General features: G+C 34.5%; 1 protein-coding gene across 8 annotated transcripts in view; it reads right to left on the bottom strand.

Annotated features, from left to right (window-relative positions):
• Positions 1-2,763: 2,763 nt before the first annotated feature.
• The window catches only part of QKI (QKI, KH domain containing RNA binding), a 164,060-nt gene continuing 148,165 nt past the window's right edge, over positions 2,764-18,658 (bottom strand). For 2 of the 8 annotated variants that reach the window (XM_030928154.1, XM_030928161.1), the window contains exons 5-8: positions 17,399-17,486; positions 15,741-16,040; positions 12,690-12,764; positions 2,764-8,780 (exon numbers count right to left, since the gene is read on the bottom strand). In XM_030928154.1, the coding sequence (XP_030784014.1) occupies positions 8,764-8,780; positions 12,690-12,764; positions 15,741-16,040; positions 17,399-17,486 (480 nt within the window). In that variant the 3' untranslated portion in view covers positions 2,764-8,763. Of the gene's footprint in view, positions 14,821-15,740; positions 16,041-17,398; positions 17,487-18,658 lie in introns of all 8 variants that reach the window. The other 6 variants (XR_004056690.1, XM_030928157.1, XM_030928155.1 and 3 more) reach the window with 6 other exon arrangements.

Consider the following 18,658-nt stretch of genomic DNA (forward strand, 5'->3'; position numbering starts at 1 on the left):
TGATAAGATTAATGCCCGGGATGGGGTGTTTTCCCTCTTGCAGGGATGCATGAGTTTCTGAGACTGGGTTGAGTCTGGCCTCCTTGCTTTCTCTCTTGCCTTGTGATCTCTGTGCACCTGGTCCACACTCCCCCTTGGCATTACACCATGAGTTAAAGCGGCATGAGGCTCTCACCAGATGCAGCTGCCCAATCTTGAACTTTCCAGCCGCCAGAAATGTGGGCCAAATAAACCTTTTTTCATATAAATTACCCAGCCTCAGGCGTTCTGCTATAGCAACACTAAATGGACTAAAACACTTCTCTGAAGAATCCAAGGTATTCACACGGCCATCTCGGTATTTATTAGCTTAGTGGGATGCACATTATTGGTGGTGTCCACATTAGTGATGTTTTCCTTGTACAGTACAAAATCTCTCTGCCGAAGACTCATAGAGAATTCAGTGAAAAGGACATAACGTCAAGCTTACACTACGTTTTTTCTTTCATGTCTCTCCATACCAGGTTGCTTTAATTCCAAGAGTAATGGGAGGTTTCTAATGCATTTTAGAATCAACACCAATACGTACTGATGACAGACCACTTCTGGATGTGGTATCCAACTTTCCCACTTTGTTTCATTTGAAACGAACTTTACTGCTAGTAGCCCAAAAACTGATGCCTGAATACTAGTTCTGGATGAGGCATATGTATGTTTGATTTGCTAATCTAGCTTTCTTCCCTGAGAGTCACATTTAACTCTTAGTTTCAGGTGTTTTCACCTGCATTGCATTCCTCCCATGAACTTTAAAGTTTTACATTTTCCCACCACCTAGGAATCTAGAAATCTACAGTCAGTTTAAATTCTGGACAACTTTTTAATGTTGGTTTCCCTCAGTGAGAAAGCAATGAACAAAAACGTAATTCGTTAACATATATCATTTAATTAAAATGTATTCAAACCAACTTTCAACTTATACTACCAGTATGTCTTAATTTTATAAACCAACTTAAAACAATGAATTAAGGGAAGCACTAAAATTCAGGTTTCAAGCATAGCCAAGGCACTTTCATCACTCCCAACATTGACAGTCCTAAGTTAAAGGAGTGATCATAAAATCTTTAATCAACTCAAATAGTTCTGCAAGAATTGTGATTCACTTGCAAATATTTTCTTCTCCTTTGGCTCTTAATCATCTTTTTCTTGTCATAACTTTATTAATATTAATATCCAGTTAAGTAACCAATGAATATAGTATAGCATACTTTAAGAAACAAAGACTATAGATTTTCCTCCCAATTTTAGGAGATATTCTTTAAAATTGAAACTGTTGTATAGCACGTAAAAATAAGCACTTTCAGAAGGTATACACTTCACAAAATAGCATTAAACCGGAATAATGTAATTTTAATAAACATTTTTTGGGGAAGATGTGATGTCAAACTTACCATGACTATTATTTTAGATATATGTATAGTACAACTATTAGATGGTCAATTAGTTTTAACTGCTTTCTAAGAAGACCACAAATTAGTGTATAAAAGAGGTAATCATTAAAAATTACACTGGGAAGGAAATCCAAATGTCTAGTGCTTCCACTCACTTAATAGAAGTCCTTCTTTAAACAGTAAGAAATACAATATGCATGAGTCACAGTGACTAAAATATTCATGTGATTTTTCAGGAGGAAAAACATCAAAACCGATTTTACGTCATCCCTTTTGAAAAGTTGGTTTGAAAGTCAGATCACCATCCTGGACCAGGAGACAAGCAGAGAGATCCACAGGAGCCAGGGAGAGGAGGAAGGATTAAAGCAAGACAAGAGTAAGAAAACCAACAGCCCAAGTGTGACACCAGAGACAGGAAGGAGTGGTGGGGTGGTGACTCACCAGGGAATGCTTGGCTCAAGGGGACAGTTGAATTACTCCGTTTCGGCTGGGGCCTACTACATGAGAATACATGTTTGGGCTTTCTAGACACTTCGATCTTTCAGGAAGAGCAGATTTTGTGAAGAAACTTTTTTTAAAAAATGCTAATATGGGCAATCACTTTTGTTTTTTAAGTCTAGTGTTGCCACCTTTAAATTATGGCAAGTAGTTTAAAAAGGCAAAACACTGTATAAGCCAAACCAAACACACCTTTGGGCTGCTAGTCTGTAGGACGGTGCTATGGATCCTGCACCTGTGTGCTACTTTAACAAAGCATTCTGTTGAGGAAAACTAAGGTTCCAGTGAGCAAGAGGAAAGGAGCCAGAGGTACTTGGAGATGATATAAAGAAGACAGGAAAACTTAAGGCACAAGGAGTCATAACATTTAAATGTTAAAGAATCGTAAAGGTTTCACACTACTGGAAATGACTTTTTTAAATAAACCAATTTTTTGTTCAACAAGTTAATGACACTAGTCCTTTTCACGAAGCTGATGAAATCAAGTTTTGGTCAGCATTCCTTTCTTCTTTCTTACATTTAAAAACTACATAAAAATTGTACCATTAAAGACACAAAAAAACAAACTATTTTGGATGCACAGTCCAACTGTGGAACGCTGTAGCAGTCTGTTTACTAATCTCCCTTAATGACTAAAATCAGAGTGAATGTTATGCTTATTTTCTAATGTTATTATAACTCCAGAATGTCAGATTCTTAACATTTTCTTTTAGTGTTGCAAGCCTCAATAAAACTGAAAGTGTGCGTTCTTTATTCTGATATTGATACATGCATTTTCTGGGGGTGAAGGATAAGGAGCTCTTTTCAGCTGAGTTGGCTTGAGAGGATGAAGCACATGCACTTTTTCCAGTTGGTTTATTGCATTTCATGTACAGTCATATGCAGTTCTCTGTTCACATGTGATCTGCGAACACCTATTTCGACTTCTATAGATATATATATATATATATATATATACACAATTTCCACAGTAAAATTTTAAATGTTTCATACACACCACTATAAACCATAAAATATATATTTGGTAATAAAAACTTAATAGCACTTTAAGTTATAAATTAACTTTTACTCTGGAAGCTGAGATCTTCCCACAATGTGATGTCTTTTGCCAAGGGGCAACAAAGTTGTAATGTGGAATCAATATTGTGGCTGCTCTTTGCTGCACCTATTGCCTCCTTCTACTATGAATTAATTCATCTGCCTCCTCTCCCACCCCCTGGCAATTAGTGCAGCAGAAACATAGAAAGGAGAGGACTGTGCCGAGGTTAACCAGTTTGATTCCGCATTGAAGGCACGAGTGCATATAATGTTGGTAAATCTCTTCGTATCAAAGGCATCTCAATTTAGATCATTTAAAAGAAACTACAGATAAAATTAGATGTGTAGCACATATTTCTAAAATATTGTTCATATTTTTTCCATTTTAAATAAAGGTATTAAGGGATTCGTGACAATGTAAAGAACTACTCTAGGCACTTAGAAAATTTGCGAATTCGAAAAGTTGGAGAATAATTTTTGCTAAATAAATTATCATTTGGCAGTAAGTTCTATTCTACCAAAAATAATTTGTTTGAAATGCTGTTAACAGCTACTTCTTATCAAGGAATAAAGACAGGCATCCCATCCTGGTCAAATATGCAAAACCACTCCCACTCCACCCCAAAACTAAAGAAACCTTAGGCTGTCACATGTGAAAGTGCTATGACATATATATATATATACACACACATGTATATATATTTGTTAGAGTCTTGGTTTGGTAGTGAGCAATTTCATTTAAACCTATCATTCGCTTTTGGCACACTAAAAAATTCAGAACCTTATCTAGTGTTTAGAAAACCATAACCAGACACCAATTGTGTGTACGTATACACATCCTGGTTTTATGGGCAAGGGGCCTTAATGACCTCTTACATGTGGAGCCACTGCACCGGGGCATACAGGAGTAACTACTTTCATGTGAAGTCTTCCCTGACATTTTGCCGAAAGGAAAAAAAAGGTTTAAGTACATTAATTTCACCAACTTCTTGACTGAAAGCTCAGCTTTCAATTGTTTTGTCAAATAGTTTCAATCAATCAACTGACTCTAGAATTTTACTATTCTAGGAATTTGGTAGTTTTACGTTTAATAATATTGTAACCTGTATAAAAATGAAATTTGTAATGTTATTTTCGCCTTTGAAAACTTTACATTTCCTGCATAAAAGGTAGCAATGACATAATTACACATAAAGTACCCTTAACTGAAAATGAGATGAGGCTGCATTCATAGGCTTTAGAGAATAGTAAATTGCATAGAAATTCTTCAATTTAAGTGACATGGTACCATGACAACTTGTACATTAGCAGCTTGACAGACAGCTTCGAATTTTCACAGACTACTACATGAACTGTTAGGGCAACAGAAACTTTTACAAATAGTAGCATGTTGAAGACCTGTCTACCTAACAACAGTACACTGCCCCACCGCTCCCATCAGAGAAATGACCGGGTTTGTTTACATGATCCAAGTGACCATCTCAATGGTGATTCGCTGTTATCAATCGACTCAGCTATCACTACTCTGTGTATTATGTATATGTACGTGTGTATATATATTTATGAATGAGAATACCTTGACAGTCTGATTGGTTAAGGGCGTATTGGTACAGTTTTGTCTTCTATTACATGTCACTCATTTCGGCCCCAAATTCTCTAACTCTAAATAAATAAAACATCATTTACAAAGATACATTGCTATGTACAAATGCAAAAATTCATCCTGAGGATTTTGTTATCTAGGAGAACTGTTTCACAGAAAGAAGGAAGTATCAATCTGTGAAATAAAAATGCACCTTGAGTTAAACTAAGTAATTCATAATTACAGGTTAATTTACCCAAGTTCCAGCCAAGAAAAGCATGAAGATATTTAGGAAATCTTAAATTGATTTGCATGCAAGAAGTTGATCATATACAACTTTTCAAATCCCAGTGTTCTCCCCCTTAAACTTCTTGTTTAATGTTTTAGTCTGACTGTATTTGTAAAGTAGGTGACAGGGAAAAAAATACCTGAGGAAAACTCAGTAATGTGCTGAGGGTTCTTTTCCTCATTGGAAAGCAGTGGGGCTTCAGGCCACCATGAGAAACAGTCAGTGGGCCTTTGGCTTTACCCAAGTTAAGCTCCCCTAACAGGAGTAGTTAGCTAAACAAGTTCAATGCTTTCCAAAGGAAAAAGGTCAGGTTAAAATAAAAATCTAAATAAAGGTAAAATATCAACAGTTTCTCTGCTTTACAATGTGATCATAAAATTACTTATTTACAGAAATTAAAAGAAATGGTTCAACAAAGAATCAAACTGGTTTCTCCAGGTATATACCATTACAATATATCTTTTTACTCTTGATGCTGTGAGCAGACAGTGATTATTTTGGAGAAGGAAAAATAAGGTGTGGAATTAGTAATGCAGATGCTGAAAGGCAAGTGGCAAGAGGAGAAGAATGCCTCCAACAAAGGCCTCTTTGTTCCCATCTCTACTGCACCTACCCCCGCCCCCCACAAGGTACAAGACCAGAATAACCAAAGCCATTTTAACAGTAGTGTGCAAAACTGTCAGCTGACAAACAACATAAAAACAAGTCACGCCATGTTATCTGTGGTCACGTTCTTCAGGGTTAGTCCAGTAACTCAAGACTTTACATTCTTTTGTCTTTATTTGTTTATTTTAATTAAACATATAAAGGTTAATAAACAGACAAAGTCCAGAGTTAGTAGGTTGGTATTATAACATTTATTAAAATAATGCTATGGGTTAATAGAAACAGCAAAGAACCAAAGAATTAAAATGCAAGCTATGTAAAATCCCAACTAAAACCCAAAAGTGTCTAATGTATTCATTCATTAGCTAACTAAAAGCCCAAAAAAGACAAGACACCCAATATAATAAAGTACTGCAAAACAATTGGCAATTTTCAGTTATCAAAATTGTGGATTTTGCATTTTGTATCCTTTTCTCAATCAAGAAAAAAATTCTTTTTGAATGTTATATAACATACATATAAAACAAGATAGAAAAATACATTATAAACTTGTAACAATGGCTGTAAATACATTATCTTACATGTTTCTCATAGGCAATAGGTTGGTTATGGTACATACACAGCATGAAACTAAGATAATAAAGAATAGACAAAAATACATGTCAGCTGTACGATAACATACAAGCGACACTCCCATCTACCCACGCTAAAAAATTACATAATACTGTCAGAAAAAAAGTCTTAAAAACTACATATTTTAATAAGAAATAAATTCAATAAAGAATGATAATACTGAGAACCAAGGCATTCAGAGATTTCAAAAGTCATGCTTTTTTCAGTTGATCCAAAATTTTGTCAACCAAGTTTTCAAAAGTTTGTTCAGAGCCAACATTACCCATAAATGTCACACATTTATTATTTCATACATTTACTTTCTTCCCCATAAAAGACCTTTGATAAACATCTAAAATGTCCAGGTATAACACAGTTGAGATGAAACTGGATCAAATACTGGTATTGTTTTTAACAACTATCACCTCAAGTGTTTGAGTGTCGCAAATTTATTAAAGCAACCAAACAATATAAAAATCAAAATGGCACAGCATATATTGTAAATAAATCAAAACTGTATGTGTAACAGAAAGACAAAGCAGTGGCATATTAAACCAAAGCTAGCTGAATACAAAACAATGAATGTCTATTGCATAGTAAATAAACTGACAACGGTTTCCAAGTGAGACAAGATGGCAGGGGAGGTCACCAAGAAGGTAATGACTCAGCTTCCTGCTGACCTCTGACTGTGATGCTGGGAAGGTGTGGACGAGGGGACGAGTTGATAAGCTGGGGCAGGGGGAGTCCACTGTCACTTGAGATTTGCCACGTCTGGTACTGAGCAGTTAATGATTATTCACTCAAGTGTTTAGATGTAGGCTTTGCACACAAATTGCTTCAACTACATAACTAACTGTTTCAACTTCTAGAGAAATTAGAAGCTTAAGCTGAAATGTGGTTGAGTATTTATATGCACTATGATGCTAGTTTTTCACATTCTTTTAAAGTTAAGGGGTGGGGGAGGCAAAGGTTACTGAAACAGTAAAAGGATACACTACACCAGTTATCTGGTATGATATAAAGACATGTGATTAAATTTGGGTGATTTAAAACATTGTTTTCCAGAATGAAAATCACAAAGATTCACTTTTCTGAAAACATTTGCTAGGTATCCTATTATCTCCAATTAATTAAAAACAAAATAAAAATCAAAACCAAATGAATGCATCCCCCTTCTCCAAATAAAACAAAGCTCTAATTTTGTCTGTAAACTGAAGTTCAGATGACACATAATTTTTATCTCAGAATCGTTTGGGTTAACATTGAAGATTGGAATAACCAAAAGTATTAAATTATTTTTTAAAAGAATGATGTTTTAAAACTTACTAGTCAGGCATTAGAAAAGTTATCAAATCTTTTCACAGTATCAGATTTGGCAAATTTGCATCAAGGTAACGTGGCAAAAATCATATAATTCAAACCATCAACTCATTAGTCTCCCTCATATCTTCTTTCACATACTGGGCGACTGAGTAACATGCATTAACTTGTATTCTGAGGGAGGAGCTGATCTTTATGAGACACTTGACTAAATGACCATGAAGGAAAATAAGGCACTTTCTTTTCTTTAGACTTATTCCAATACTTAAAAAATAAAAAAGAAAGACAAAAAGGCTCTTTTGGTCTTTTGTTTCTTGACAACCACCAGAAAAAATCATTTAATGAAATAAAGGGTTTCTTTGTTCTTTTTCTTTTTTTTTATAACACTTGAAAGTATAAAATGCTACATTTCCAAAAATATATATATTTTTTTCTGCACCAGCACCCTTGTATAGTAAAAGTATCTACTTTTTGTTCATTTGTTTCAATGCACTACACTTTATCTACAATTTCATTACATGTATACAGCAAATAGGCAAGCATGGCTTTTACATCCTTAATGATTTTTTTTCTATACAGGGAGGTTTAAAAAAAAAAATACTTGAACAGTTTGCCCAGTAATGTGACACATAATGCATGTACCTTGTTCTCATACTTTTTTAGAAGGTGTAAAATAAAGATTCAGTAATTTTAACTTAGATATTTATCTTTTAAAAATAGTGTTGCAGTTTTGTTATTTGCATTACGTTTCAAAACTCCTTACGTTTTTCTCTCATGGCACACTTTCTTCTAATACTTCAAATTTTGGCAGGCAATATAAAAAAGGCTGCAACTTCTGCCCTTTGAGGGCACTGTAGTGACTAAACAGCATATCAAATTTTGAATACTTTTTGAAATCACTTCACCAATGATATCCCTGACCGAAGGTTCATGCATGATGCATCATCACACAGTACATTCAGAGAGAGCTTTGACTTCGCTATGAGAAGAAAAAGATTCCTAGAAGTCTCTCACAGTAACTGCCTCTGTCATTGAGTAGTTAAGGGCCATCTGTCTCCCCTTCTTAAGAGAGGCCTTCTTACCGTTCGCTTAGGGTGGGATATTAAAAGATGATCAGTGCTGTGGGATGAATTGGGCCTTATTGCTTTACTACTATTCAGTGCAGGTTCTAGAACCACTTTCACCCAAACAGGAAAAAAAAAAAAAAGCTGAGTTGGAGGACAACAATTTCTTTGTCTTTTGTTTGGTTAGATGGTAAGACGAACGGACAAGTGCCTCAGCTCGCTGCACTGACGACAGGCAAGCAAAGGCGATTACCAGTTAACTGATCAGCAGGCAGGCATGGTCAGGTCATCATTGGGTGAAGAGTTCAGAGGTCAGAAGGTCATAGGTTAGTTGCCGGTGGCGGCTGGGTGGTTAGAAACAAAAAAAAACAAAACAAAAAAAAGAAAAGAAAAGATAGAGAAGAGATTAGTTTCAGCTAGTGACGGCTTAATGACAACATGAAAAACTAATCACAACTAATAAAAAAAAAAGCATGTTTAATTCTGACAAACTGATTGACACCATCTACAGAATACAATTAAAATCATGACAATTTCATATCATGATTTGAACAAATGAAGAAGAGCCCACTCCCACAAAAAAAAAAAAAAAAAAAAAAAAAACTGGTTAACAAGAAAAAGTAGAAATAAAATACAACTAACAACTAATAGTTAGTAGCAGTCAATGAAGGAAATTGAAAAACAACAATGAATAGGTTTGGTATACAGAATTTTTAAACAGTCAGTGCAGTTATCAGTATCTGACTGCTATTAAGCATTAGTATTCTCTCAGATGCAAGCATTAAAGCAACTATTAATGATGGATGTGATTATTAATAACTGATGATTAACAGAAATGAATCTAAAGAAATTCAAAATTCTATGAACAATTTGGTTCAACATAAACTCTGGGCCAAACAAGGTTTCTTTTGTTCAATAAATGTTTATTGCTTTTTCAATTATTCTATTTACAAACAACATGGAATTTCTTGGCCTCATGATACAAAGCAATACTAAACTGTAGTCTAGCAGTGTAGGCAACATCATGGGAACCAGAAAATGGCCAGGCCTTTTGCACTAGCCAACACTTTCCAGTTGAAAATACTATTTTACACATATAGAACACTTATAAAATGCACTTGCATGTAAACACTGTAAAATCCTGCCATTTAAAATTCTACACTCAAAAAGCTCTAAGTACATCAAAAAATAGAAGAAATTTCTAATTGATACCAATAAGGCATTTTAAAACTACAAACAGCTTTCTTTATTCAATTTCAAAGCTAATACTCTGCAAATACAATAAAATCTGACATTTCATATACATTCCTGCTTTATATTTTTATATTTTAAAAGAAGCCACCTGTAAATACTATTTTCTTTTGCAAAATAACAAAAAGGACAAAAAATTTTTAAAAATTACAGTAAAACATAAAAGTAGTTCTCAAGTGGAAAAGTTATCATTCCCAATGTCCTTGAGTTGTTCCTTCCTTAATCAACCTTTGTCACATTCTGCTTCACCAAACTTGGTCCACTTAACAGTAGTATAATTTTTAAGACTCATTCAACAGCTTAATTATTTCTACTATATTCTGAGGTTTGATAGAATTTTCTGTACTGTTGCCATTGTGACTAAGGCAGAGGAGATGTGAATGAAAAGATATTCAGTGCAAAGTTAGATTCTGTGCCACTTCATAAATCAAAGCCCAGAAGGTGTAATGTTCAGAGTTTAAATGATCTAAATAATGGACTGATTTACCTTCATATGACAAAAATGCTTTCTATAGTCTATCATTTAGAACAGTTTATAAATACTACAAAAATATTGTATCTTCAATGTGACCAAATCTTCCCTGAATTTCTCAAAAGTGGAATTTTATTTAAAATAAAAATTGCTGCCCCAAAATCATAGAAGAAAATAAATATTTAACATGATGTAGTCATACTACTTCACAGGTATTCCAAAATATAAAATCTTAAAGCATTTTTGATGTTACTCATAATTTTGATTAAAACTGTTTAAAGTTTCTTATACAAATTATATAAGTGATGGTTTTTGTATTACTCAGAAAAACTTCTGAATTCTTTTTAGAGTGTGGAATATATAAATGAAGTGAGTGACCATATATATATACCAGGACACCTAGACTACATCCTCTGCCAAGTCTTGGCCTCCTACACAGGTGTGTCACCATATAAGACCATGCAGTTCGTTACAACTAAAAGGTCAGTTGGTCTCTAATAGGCTTCAAATTCAGTTTTGAAATATATATAAAGAGGTGAGTTTACTTTTAGTAAAGAACTAGATATTGGTCAACCATGTAGGACTCTAAACGTTCATATAGAATTACATGGTTATATGTCCAAGGGCTGAGTTTCTTTGCATTACATGAATGCTTATACTAATAAACTTCTCTTCAAAATATTTTTTAAAAATAATTTTAACCTCAAAAATAGAGAAAACAGTAGTATCATAAAATAATTTAAGCGAAGGACTTCAGACGTCTCCCTTAGACCCGATGAGTGCATACAGTGATAAGTATATGAGTATTATTCTGTTACTAAAAAAGAAATGAGCATTTCGGTTTGCTGACACTGCATTTTAAATAATAACAGTGACAGAACTAATCAAAACACATAACAACAAAAGATCCACGCATGGAATGTGTCATAATTTTCCAAATACAATAAAATCTTCCTCAAATATGTCCAACTATCTCAAGGCACTGGAGTATTAAATAGGCCAATAATTATCGTGTTAAAGCAAAATGGTGAGAAATCTCCTAAAAGGGGGCATATAGGTAAAGATTAGCTGGGGGGAAAAAACTACTTTAAAATACTCTTTAGAACAATTGTAGACATAAGCAATATGAATAAAACCTCAAATTATTCATGGAATTGTCCCATTTCTTTAAAACTAAAGTGACTTTCCAAAAAATTTCCCCATCCCTATGAGACGTGTTCGTACAGAACACTTACAATGAATATCATCTTCATAGATGACCACGGAGCTGGGGTCTATTCTGTTCACTGAATAATCACTGTAAGTGATGTATACATTAGTTTGAAAGTCTTCGACATTCTTTATGTATTATGCTAAACAAATATTAACAGTGTCTTTGGGAAAGGCATGTTATTTCTGATGTGGACAACAGCTGTGTCTAGTATTTATCATCAGTACTCAAGGTAATCACATGAAGCAGGTAGGTCCTTCATAAATTCACAGAAGATGTACAATTGAAGTGCAAATCCAGCACTTTTTCCTCCACTAATATTTGAGACTTTGATCAGTTTAATTTGTAGGAAACAAATGTGCCGTAATAGAAACTTGTAAAAAATCCTTTTTTACTACCATGCTTGAGATTCCTATCTTGTGATGGAAAAACTTAGAAAACAATTCAATGTCAATAAACCGAAAATACCATTCCTCAATAAGCAAAAATAATTTATAAAAGGGTCCAAGGGCATATACAGGACACAAATTATAGAAGTTGTAAAGGAGAAAAATGAAGACTTATTTTCCAGTCACAGGTTAGTCAAAAATGATATTCACACAGCTGGATCTCATATCACCACAGAAATTCAAGAGACAGTTTACCTTCAGATAATATATTTTAGCAGCAAATGACAAAAATCAAAGGATCCATTTTGGCAAGAGAATGTAAGAATAAAAGGGAATTGATGCTCTAATTTATATTAAAAAAAAATCCAACTACATGAAAGTTATCTTCACAGTCCTCACTTTGTTGATTTTAGCTAAGTACTTGACATGTGCACCCTCACGTTTATACAGTGGCTCAAATATTTTATTATAAAGAAAAATGGAAACTAAATCTTCAGTTTTCTCCAAAAGTACACAGGAGGCATATATTCCTTTACTTCTCTCATTAAAGCACCACCCGTTCAATTCATTTTGCAATACCAACCCCAAATTTCAGAACTTTTAAAAGGTAAATTTTAGCAAAAGTTATTAATGAAAATAACTGAGGCAACATCAAAATTTAATAGCTCCCCAAATTGACTATGTTTTAGTAGGAATAAATCATAGTACATAATAATAGAAGATTTAATAAGTTAAAATATGAAGGGAGAAAAAACCAAACCAAAACAAAAAACCCAACCCTTTTATCTGTCAGTGATCACAAACAAATTTAGAAAAGGAAAAAAAACTGTGTGCAGGTAAGCAATTACATTTTTCCATCAGGTGTGGTGTTGCAAATGTTATGGACACCCAACGCATTTCTTATAGACAAGAACTGCAGAACTAAACTAACCTCGGTCTGCGGTCACAATCCTTTGGTAAGGATGGACACGCATATCGTGCCTTCGAACTTTAGTAGCCACCGCACCTAGTTAAATTGCAATTACCAAGACAAAGTTAGAAAACATTCACAAGGGGGGAAAAAACATTAACAGCAGGTTTATCAAAATGGATTTCAAATGTTCATTTACTACAAAAGTTTAAGAAACACGTTAAGGCACAGTAGTTTTAAAATTAACCACAATATGTCATGTATATATGCATCTATTAATATTGCATTCATTTCAAACATCTTGGGCCTTAACCTATTTTATCCATTCATTTACAATCCCCAAGTTACAGTATTTCATGAACTCTATTAGATCCAAACATATTTAAGCTTTACTAGTCACATATTCACTGAAGTGCCTTTCTCGCAGCAGGACTACTTAAATAATGCCATGTTTAATACTGACAATTATTTGCTAACCTTAAGACCACTTCAAGAGTTTATCACTTAAAAAGGTTTAAAAGCAATTCTTAAAGCCTACAGATTGTGGTTTTAAACTCTGAGTCAATAAGTATGAACTGCAATGAATTAGGTGATTAGTAAAGCAAACAGTATAGTACACTTAGCAGTCAGTATACTACTATACACTCCTTTATAAATTACCATCACTGTGTAATATTACAGACTAAACCAAATTAATAACATAATTTTACTTTATATCTATGTGCAAAAAGTGCAAGTAAGTCACTGACTGCTAGGCTAAGCTTTTTTCCCCCGGAGGCTGCTGAGACTAAGCATTTGTTAAATTCAGATCTGATGAGGGTTCAGTTAAGACCGTTCTTGAATTCTTAGCCTTTCGTTGGGAAAGCCATACCTAAAGATAAAAGGAAGGGAATTAAAAATTAGTCATCAATGAAGATTTGATGCTAATACCAATCTCCTCACTACTACCAACACACATGTCTGCATCTGTTTTGAAGGGCACTGCTTATTTTAAAATAATTTAATGTGAGATGTGACATAAATAGCATGCATGTTATCTGTGTGCAAATTTATTATAACTTAGAAATTTAAAATAATTTTCTGAGTTCTCCAAGTGGTCAATATCATGTTTTACTGCTTAGGTGGCAAAGCAAGAAATAAAACTAACCATAATAAGATTTTTTTATTTGGCACTTCTTATTATTCACCTTATGAATGCCAATTAGAAATCTGCATATTTTGGTCTTTATTTTACCAGTCTAATAATTAAGTTTTTATAAGTAAAAATTTTTCAACAAACAAAAGACATGAAGCTTTATAATGAGAAACAAGTTTTACTGCAGTGCCTCTTGCTATTTCTAAGCAGTAAACTGGTCCATCACCCCTTATTCATTTTAGATAAGGTAATCATATACAAGTACAATTCCATGTGGCAAAATCAGGGAGATCTTGCACTGAAAGTGCTGGAACAGCAGCTGGTAGCTAAGAGTCCCAGCCCTGCAGGAAGTCAAGAATCATAACTCCTCGGGAACAGATGCTGTGGGTGCAGCAGAGAGGAGTTCTGGGAAAAGGAGCATGCATGGGACCACAGGACAGAGTATTAATAGAAAAGAAAACTTAAATAACAAGGTTACAGGTTACATGTTATTTTAAAAATGCTTCAAGAAATGTGCAACAGAAGACAAGCCTCTCAAACAGTTCTGTGGTATAATTCTGACCTGCAATTACTTTATACAATGATTTAAACAGAAAACATGTACAATGAAATGTATTTGTTCATGAAACAAAGGGCACCTGAGTGCATGCACACACACAGATAACATACAGAGCATCATGGCTTTCTTTACTTGAACAATGAATTTTCGAGTTTAAATCTTAGTGTCCTCCAGTTCAGTAAAGATTTTCAAATCCTTATAAATCAATATTAATGCTGGAAAAAAAAAAAACCTTAAGAGATCAAAGTCCTAAAAGTCAACAGCATGCATGCAGCACCAAGGTCGTATACAATTCAGGAAAAAAAGTATTCAAATTTTGTATGGTGAAACAAAGGGGTTGCACAGAAACAGTTTGTTCCACATTGACTGGTCGTGTTATAACAGCTGCTGTATTCTAGTCCTTCATCCAGCAAGTCAATGGGCTGAAATATCAGGCATGACTGGCATTTCAATCCACTCTATAAAAAAAAGGCATCAGTAATGTCTTTTTCGAGCACACCACTTTTTGTTCATGTAAAACCAAGCGTTTAGATTATGATTTTAATTTTTGCCTTAAGTGAGATTCTGAATTCAGTGATTTGGTATTTAACTATTCCATACTGTACTACTGAAATTAAGAGTATCTCTCATGTTTAACACAACTAGGACTCCAAAAGGCAAGAACTGAAAAATCTTAAGAATACAACTACAGTCATGCCTGCATAACAACATTTTGGTCAACAATGGACCACATATACTACGGTGGTCCCATAAGATTATAATGGCTATACCACACAGCCTAGGTGTGTAGTAAACAGTATCATGTACATCTGTGTAAGTACACTCTATGATGTACACCAAATGATGAAATTGCCAGACAAGGCAATTCTTAGAAGGTATCCCCGTTGTTAAGCGATGCATGACTGTATTTATCTGGTCTCTTTCATATTTTAAGTGATCACAAATATTATAAAACACATACAATAATATGAATTTTATAAAGATCTCAAACTACTTTCACATAGAAGTTTAAAGTTTTTCCAACAATTACACAAATCTGTGAGATAAAATGAACCTAGGTTTGAGAAGTGGAGCTGATGGGGCCTAAAACTCAGAATGGCCCCAGTCATGTCAAATGTAAAAGTATTTGTTAAAACGCACACAACAGATTTACCCAATCAAACTGAACCTGAGTTACCAAAGTGGATCTGAATAAATTTAAGGTGCAATTATTTCAAAGGGGAACCCTTATGAGAGGCTGAAATAAAATGTAGGGTTCAGGCTTTCCCAATGGAAACTTGTCTTGCCTCTCTAAAACTGATAAAATCATTTCAAAATCTGGGGGAGCAAAAATATTTATAAAGAGAATGTTGTTAACCCCGTGGGGAGAAGAACTTACCTAATACACCACTAGGTTCAATAGGATACTCAAGGATTGATGTAGCTGGTGCCAATGTGTAGGGGTACTCATAGGGTGTATAGATTAAACCAGCTTCGGGCCCTGGAGGAACTATTGCAGCAGTTGGGTGAGGAGTTCCGTTTGGCATGACAGCGGTCTGTATTTGTCTGATCAAAGGCATTATGGTAGGGCCAGCTGGCGTTGGAGTACGCAGGGCAGCTGGTGGGAGAACCGGCGCAGGCCCAGTAATGATCCTTGGAGCAGCCTGGGCTGTTGCTGCAAGAGAAAAGGCAAGGGCTGCTACAGTAAGCAAAGAAATTTAGAAAGAAGTATAGAGACAGCAGTATAAAATATGGGAAAATGAGAGGGGAGTAGGAAAAAGAAAGGAAAAAGCAGGAAAGAAGAAAAATAAAAGGAAATCATTAGTACATGCGCTGATCACACAAAAATGCCAAAGCACACCAATCAAATGCAAACAGCTTTCCCTTTCCCAATGTGATTAAGAATGTGCAAAAATTAAAAAGCCATTGTAAAAAAATGAATGACACTATTAAATAGGTTATACATTTGATATACCTGTTTTTAAGATTTTATAAGACTAAAGTACATGCAGAAGCACAATGAAACACTTGCATTAACAGATGTTAAAAAATAATTTGTAACTGGAGTCCACAGAAACTCAGTTTTGGTATATTTCTAAAGTACAGCTTTAGTTTCAAAGTAAAGTAAGAATAATTTTTATTGCATTTAGCCAAGTAACCACTAGGTATATATGCACATTTCCTGCATCTTTAGGAACTATCATCACAGAAAATCTTAAAAAGCCCTATTTCTAAATTCCTATTAATGATATACTCACATTTTCATGAGTAAATTAATGTTAACAATTTGTAAAATAACTACTTCTAAACCCAGTAGGTTGCCTACATTTTGTAAAGCTCCCTAGAACTTTAAAATTCTATGTGTTTTAAATAATCACTAATTTAAATATGGTATGTTCATATAAATGATATGTATGAATCTTAAATTGTTTCAAAATAAAAATTTTACATTATTTCATTTTAAACATAAAAAAGCTATCCTCTTATGGTTTATAAAAACATGCACAGATACATATACCAACAAAATTAGGACGGAAAAAGAGTTATCACCCACTGATCTCTGTGAACTCACATATGAAATCAACAGGGAAAAATACTGGAGGGAAAACATGCAAGCAGAGTGAAAGGACAGAACTCAACAGAGGGTCATTTTATTCAGATACACTTCAAATTCACTTTTTCAAAATAAGCTTTCAATATGCTATCTTTTGCATAAATTTAACAAGATAAGCTGGAAGCCTTACATCTGTATTTAACCAAACAGAAAATTTCTTAAACGCTTGAATTTAGAGATTTGAGATTTCGTTAAAATAATGTAAGTTTGTCAATCCAAAACTTCAACATGCTGACATACAATAAAATCAGGAGTGTCCTCAATTCATGAAAGCATTAAAAATAGGACTGTCAAAGTGACAGAATTACTATATCAAGTGACAGAATTACTTCAACTGTTCACTTTGTATAAACTGTTACTGTGTTTGTTGCCAAAAGGAAAAAAGTCTGTAGACAAAAACAACAGAGACAGCAGTAACCCTGGGCCTCAGGGTTCGTTCTTACGTGATTTAATGTTGGCATCTCTGTAGGTGCCATTCAGAATCGCCAGCTCCATCAGCTGCATCTTCTTCAGGCTGTCTTCTCCTTCTGCCTATACATGGAAAACACACGAGATGAAAGCATGTGAGACTGTCCACAAATATAATAGCTATATCTACACATAAACCTTAAAGTATCATGTGACTACAGTCACCTGTTTCAATACGGGGAAAAAAAGATCAAGAACTAAAACGTGCTAACATAATGGAGCCTATTTTCTCAGTGATGGCGTGTTGATATACAGGATATTCTATTTGTAAATTTTTATGTCAGCTACACCGATTTATTAACGTTCTCCTAAAAAGCTCTGCTTTTAAATAGAAATGAAAGAAAATGTGAGGTTAAGACTAAACGCAGTCTATTCTCTTTGGCATCTATCATTTTAAAATTATTTTAATTAATTTTTTTTTTTTTAGATACAGGGTCTAGCTGTTACCCAGGCTGGAGTGCTGTGGCATGATCCTAGCTCACAGCCACCTGGAATTCCCAGGTTCAAGCCATCCTTCCACCTCAGCCTCCCAAATAGCCGGGACTAGAGGCATGCACCACCATGCCAGGCTTTTTAAAATTTTTTGTAGAGACAAGGTCTCGTTTTGTAGCCCAGGCTGGTCTCAAACTCTTGGCTTAAAGTGATCCTCCTGCCTCAGCCTCCCAAAGTGCTAAGATTACAAGTGAGAGCCACTGCACCCAGCCAGTAACTATGAATATTCCAAAACTCAGATGTGTTCGTTAAACACACACACACACACACACACACACGCACACATGCACACAAAGAATTTTAAACATAAAAGACTGGATTGTAGAATTTAGGTAAGGAAATTTTATGCTTAATTATTCAAAAAAGGAAAACTCAGTGAAATAAGAACTTCTAAAAAAGTGTATATTCTGCTCTCTTACACCATCCCTGTCTGCTTTCAGTCTAATTAGCGAGTGCTATCAATGCCACAGCAATCTATCTTTAGGGTCACCATATGATGATTTATCGTCCAAAGCAACAAACATTTAAAAGCAAAAAGGGGCACTAGTAATAACCATGCTTCAAACATAAAGCAGGATAGTCTCTAATCATCAAAATGTTTGGCCACCCCATTCACCTTGAATTCGTCCCACTCTTTCCATTTACTGTTCCAGTCATTTTTGGCATAGCATCCAAACTACCAAAACAAGTTGCTAATGGTGTCTGTTCTCCAATCAATCTATACACAAAGGCCAGATTAATTG

This window comes from Rhinopithecus roxellana, chromosome 4, assembly GCF_007565055.1.
Source record: "Rhinopithecus roxellana isolate Shanxi Qingling chromosome 4, ASM756505v1, whole genome shotgun sequence".
NCBI lineage: Eukaryota > Metazoa > Chordata > Mammalia > Primates > Cercopithecidae > Rhinopithecus > Rhinopithecus roxellana.